We start from the raw sequence: 6,000 nt of genomic DNA, 5'->3' as shown, positions 1-6,000 counted from the left end.
TGTTGTTGTTAGGTAGTTTAATGTCCCTTTTATCCAGAAAGGAGATATTTAATTGTAATAATAATAAATTCTCCTACATACATGTTAGGAGTTGCAAATAATAAAAATACTTAGTGTTTAAAAAGGTAAAGGTACCCCTGACCTTTAGAGTCCAGTCGCAGACGACTCTAGGGTCGTGGCGCTCATCTTGCTCTATAGGCCATGGGAGCCGGCGTTTGTCCACAGACAGCTTCCGGGTCATGTGGCTAGCATGACTAAGCTGCTTCTGGCAAACCAGAGCAGTGCACAGAAACGCCGTTTACCTTCCTGCCACAGCGGTACCTATTTATCTATTTGCACTTTGATGTGCTTTCGAACTACTAGGTTGGAAGGAGCAGGGACCGAGCAATGGGAGCTCACCCCATCACGGGGATTCAAACCACTGACCTTCTAATCGGCAAGCCCTAGGCTCTGTGGTTTAGACCACAGCGCCACCATTTAGACCACAGCGCCACCCATGTCCCACTTAGTGTTTAGCACCCCTTTAATTTCAGCTTGCAAGCAACCAATATGGGAAAGTGCGTGTGCATATATGTTTAACTTTTAAGAACCCCTTTAGACCATGAGAATGCCATATTTAATTCCCCATCCCCATCCCATTCAGTTCAGGGTCCAATTCTAACATTTAGTGAAATTATCAAGTTCAGATAATGAATATGTGCTGAAAAATAAAGGTTCATTTTACTCTGCAGGTTTTATAAACTGTCTAAGGGCCTCTCCAGACTGTGATGCCTTGTTTTGTAGATATATTCAGCAACATGTCATTGATGCAATAATAGCACATTTGTGGTAGATTTATACTAGACCATCTTTCCATTTTATTAGTTCTGTGATACTACCCCAGTGTCGTTACATTATTGCTGTATGAAGGGGTTAGGGTTGACTATTCAGGATGGCTTTCAGTCTGTATGGAAACATGCCTTCCTCAAAAAAAAACACCAAAAAAAAAACTCCAGCTATATAGATTCTCTTTAGGCTCTCTCGTTCCTCTGCCAGAGCACTCCAAGTCCAGCAAATCAACTAACTATCTTTCTGTACTCAGTCCAAAAGCATTGCCAAGGCTTCATGCTGGCACATTTAAATGCATTCTCCCCAGCAGTCCTGGAAGGAAGATACATTAAAAAACCCCTATCATGAAGGCAAGCGCCCCCGCGACTTGACACAGGTCAAGTCAGTGATCCATGTCCTCTTCCTTTTGTCATAATCCAACTTAAATCTTTATTGAACCTTTCTTATCAAATCTAGCAGGGTGAGTAGATGCATTCCATGTCCTTCTATTCCTTTTGGTTCAAAATGCATCTATCACTCGCAGTGTGAACCGATCCCACTTTGTATTCAGCATAATCTTCCTCTTTGGAGTTCATGACATGATTACATCTTTTAAGTTGTTGATGCCTATTTATTCCACTCTATGCTATTCTTCTTATTTACGTCATTCTTTTATTTTATTTTATCGTCTTTTACTCTATTATTCCACATTTTAAGACTGTGTTCTATGTGCTTTTTATTTTGTTTCCTTGGTGCTTGTCATTGACAGCAACAATAAATATTTTATTTGACTGTAGCACAACAGCAGTGGGACAAAAACCAGAATATTTGTGGTATAAAGAGTCGCAGGATTTCAGCAGGAAGCAATGGAACATCCACTGACTGCAAAGAAAGCAGCACCACTGCTCTCAATCTTCAGCAGGCATAAACAGTATTGAAATTAGGATCGTGTAGAACAGGCCCAACTCATCATGAAGGCACAATAAAATGATGTGTGGAGGAGCCATAACCATGTAGGTGTCTCAACATGGAAGATAAGGGGCTGCACATATACCCCAGGCCCTCAATGCACACTTTAAGAGGACTACTATAGAGAAATACATGTAGCATAAGGTAGCAATCATTCCTTTAAAAAGTATGACATCTTGTTGCCCTGTGGGTCAATTGTGACCATGTAAGCTATTTATAATGTACTAAACGCACCAGCATATTTCCTTTGTGATAGGCATATGCCATTTTTTTAAAATCTTCAAAATTAAATCTGAAGCAAAATGCAACGCTATACATTAAAAAGCAATTAAGATCCATTCTTCACACTTTTCCTGGGCACAGTGGAGTCTTTCGCCTTAAAATAAGTTGGTCAATAGTTTCTTTCAATGGAATGCTGTAAGGAGACTTGAGTTAACACAACTTTATCAGGTTGCTTCTGTACTCAAAACAGGTTGGCAAAGTAAGAACACCTTTCACTTCTGCTAATGGTTAAAATACACGTAAAACAAAGCCCCAATTTGTTGCATTTATTTGAGTAAATATCTGGTAAATAAAGTCATTGATAAAACATTACAAAATTAAATACATTTTAAAAAGCTTGCCAGTATACATAAAGTCCACAAACATGTATTTCTTCTTTTAAAAAATAATATTATGTTCAGAGCACCCTTGATATAAAATGCCAGACTAGCATCTACCAGCAGATGGTAGCTTGTGAAACATTTAGAATGTTTTCCTGAAGTGTTAGGGATTCCGGCTTTCACAACTAAGAACCAGTACCACCCACACAACCTACCAAGTCTGATGCCAAAGTTGGAGAATCAGTCTAATATTCTTGTCACAAGAAGGGAGGGCAGGAAGAAACTGCACTGGGCCAATATTACATGGTTTTGTTTGGTTTCACTTGCATTTCCTCATCTGGAAACCTTCAAATGGCATCAACCCTTCCCTGGCTGCTGCATCAGACCCTTAGGCAGTAGGTTAACACAATCCTAACAGACCATGAGGTGAAGAGGAGATGATCTGGCTAAGCATCAAAAGTCAATAAAATAAGTTCAAAGTCTACAAAATTAAGCCCTTGAAACCCCCTAGCTTGCTCATATGTTGCTTTGTGAATGAGTCTATTCACCCCAATGCTTTAAATGCATTTAGAAACAGTGGCAGCATTGACTTTTAACAAATTGCCTCCCTCCCCCACCCCTCAACATCACATCTGCTACAACTTTCGTTTAAATTGTTAACTAGACCACATTTCCCTTCCAACCATGTGAAGCAAAACGTAACACTCACTCGATAATTTATGTACATAAGCACAAGAACCTTAACATCCATGAGTCTGGTGCACAACTTAATGAAACAACCCAACTGGTCGCAAAGGAAGAGCACCCCCTAGTAGTTCTATACAGAATTCGTCAGGTAGGATTACTGTCTGGGACAGCGGAAGTCTCTCTAAATTTGGCGTTTCCCCAACTACTTTGAGCAGCATCCATAATGTTGATATCCATGATAAAAAAACAACTGACACTTTAAAAAAGCCTTAAAAACAGAAGTCGTCAAATTCATTAAAATGTCAGAACTCAACCAAAAAGTAATAATAAATTGCTCATAAAGACCAAACTAGAAGTTGATCTATCGAAAGTCCCAGTTTAGCAGCCACATCTCTCAAGAGGGCTCTGCTTCCAGTTATATACTCTTCTTCTGAGGAGGGCTCAATTTTCTCATCCCTCTTATCCGAGTTAGCAGTTCTTTGATAAAATCCTACAAAAACAAAGAATTGGGGGAAACGTGTCATTAGAAAAATCACCAAGAAAGTGCAACCCCTACCCATGCATTCATTCTAACACAACATTCAAAACAAGACTAGGCTATGGACTCCTGAATGCATGTTTTAACAAAAGGCTGCCTTCAAAATCCCAGTGATCCAGATTGAGCACAGTTGCCGGTAAGAGTTTATACAAGCGGGAACCCAGAAAAAGACTATCAGCGGCAGAAGAGGGGAACGTCTCCCCTAGTGACCCCATTGGCCCTACGTGCAACCAAAGGGCATACTTTGCCCAGACCTAATGCCTCCTCCCCACTCCCTTTCTCTCAATCACAATGGTGGCAGAAGGAAATTGATTCCATTCACACACACACACACGCTTCCCTCCCACCTGCCAGCAGAGAACATTCACTAAGTTTCTAGCCATCTCCATATATTCCTGCTGTGGTGATGCATTTTGAAACATGAGCACTGACTTCTAAAGGAGTCAACTTATGTCCCCCATTTGGAGTTCCATCTGAATAAATCAAAAAACTACTGTATACATCTCCTGCTCAAACACGAATGGCACCTGCATCACTAAACACTCTCTGCTTTGCTGTGAAGTTTCAAGAGAGTTCTATTTCTAGCCTGCTTACTGGGAAAAGGACAGTGCATGTATTAATAGTACAGAGGCATTAGTCATTTACAATACCCAAACATTTCCTAGACCTAGAGGCTTGTAAAGCCAGAGTGCCACTTTCTAGGCAACAGATTTATGTGGCTTCTGCACATCTCCAGAATTTCCACTGGCAAGCTGTGACTGGGGTTCACATTAGGAGTTCTCAAGTCACACGCGGTTCTCAGCAGCACCAAGTGCCTGGTACAGTTGTTCTTAAAGTTTAGTGCAACACTCCAATAGTTTGAAAGATTGGCTGTTTCAGTCTGACTGAATCTGCTCACATACACACAGAAGGTCAGAGATTTTCCCTGCTGCTTGCAAAGTATGTGTTTTCCCAGGTTGATGCCACATGCCCAGAAAAGTATTTTTAGCTGCTGGCATCCACTAAACAAGCTTACTTTTAAGATAAGACAGCCACATCAAAACATTGTGTCATTCATTTCTTACAGATGACTAACTACAGGAGAGAGAGAGAGAGAGAGAGAGAGAGAGAGAGAGAGAGAGAGAGAGAGAGAGAGACTCTCTCTCCCTCTGTTGTAGAAAGCAACAAAGGAATCATGGAAGCAGTGAACAACCTGACAAGTATATATAGTATGCTTGTTTAGCACAGTATAAAAAGCTGGTGTCTCAAATGCCCTTATTTTACAATACACAGAAGGCACCCAAACACATCACCATGATGCTATGTGCAGCTGCACAACACACTTTCAAGTTACTAAACACAGGAAGCTGCTATATAATAATTTGGACCACTGACCCATCTAACTCAATATTGACTACGCTGATTAATTCACCAGGAATTCAGGCAGGAGATTTTTCCAGCCTTACCTGGAGATGCCAGGGACTGAAACTGAAGGATGCACAACACAAGCTTCATGACTGAGCTATGGCCCTTCCACAACAGTTAATTTTTCATTCCACATTGATTCTTCTGTTTGTCATAATTTTTCCGGTGGTAGATTTCATAACACTCAACAAAAGGCTCATGCTCAATTTACAGTTGCCTTTAACAAGGAACAACTAGGAAAATTCTATGTGCTATATACCTTTATCCCCTTACCCTTTAATCTTACAAAGGATCGATTAAAGGACAAGTGATATGGATGCAAATATTTGTACTTAGAAACTGCAACAGAGGATTGTTGCAGGAAGACCATCAGTAGTCCACTACTGTTGCTTTTAACAAACAAATAACGTGTAGATCTTAAACACATGTCGACACAGACCAACACTGCACACATTTATGTAATATCTATTCAGCTTCCCCATGCAACTACAGTGATGAGCATACACACACATTTTAAATATGTGTGCAATGTCTGCCCAGCATGTGTTTGTTGCAGGAAGACCACCAGTGCTCCTCACAGCCACGTGGGAAGCTACCTGAGTTAATAAGGATTTGAAACATGGCAGAGGAGTACCAGAGAGGCAGATCATTGGGCAGTGTGGCTTAACACAATTTGAGATCCAACTATCTCGTCAAAAGTATAATGGCAAAGTATTCAAATAACTCCATTAACATGGATCTAGATTGCGGCTATCTGTGCAAGTTTATTCATTTGGGTAAGACAAGCTGATTTGTACACACTAAACTATCATCATGTTCTTAAATTTAAAACAGTATAAGATTGGTTTACCTCTGTGGGTTTGTAGCAATCTACAAGCGCTTCCTAGAAACAAAATAAGAGCATCAGTTGTTTTAATAAGAGCAGTCTTCCTTCATCCTTCTTGCATCTAAGGATTGGACACTTTCAGAGTAACCACCACATTTGCTGGGGAA

The 6,000-nt window shown here is 40.4% G+C and overlaps 1 protein-coding gene across 1 annotated transcript in view; it reads right to left on the bottom strand.

Annotated features, from left to right (window-relative positions):
• Positions 1–2,309: 2,309 nt before the first annotated feature.
• The window catches only part of PPP1R14C (protein phosphatase 1 regulatory inhibitor subunit 14C), a 46,190-nt gene continuing 42,499 nt past the window's right edge, over positions 2,310–6,000 (bottom strand). Inside the window, exons 3-4 of the mRNA XM_083732856.1 lie at positions 5,858–5,890; positions 2,310–3,555 (exon numbers count right to left, since the gene is read on the bottom strand). Coding sequence (XP_083588982.1) covers positions 3,481–3,555; positions 5,858–5,890 — 108 coding nt within the window. The 3' untranslated portion in view covers positions 2,310–3,480. The remainder of the gene's footprint in view (positions 3,556–5,857; positions 5,891–6,000) is intronic.

This window comes from Podarcis gaigeae, assembly GCF_964106915.1.
Source record: "Podarcis gaigeae genome assembly, chromosome: 3".
NCBI classification, from domain to species: Eukaryota; Metazoa; Chordata; class Lepidosauria; order Squamata; family Lacertidae; genus Podarcis; species Podarcis gaigeae.
Note: the sequence above shows the minus strand (reverse complement) of the source record. Positions and strands in the feature narration are given on the sequence as shown.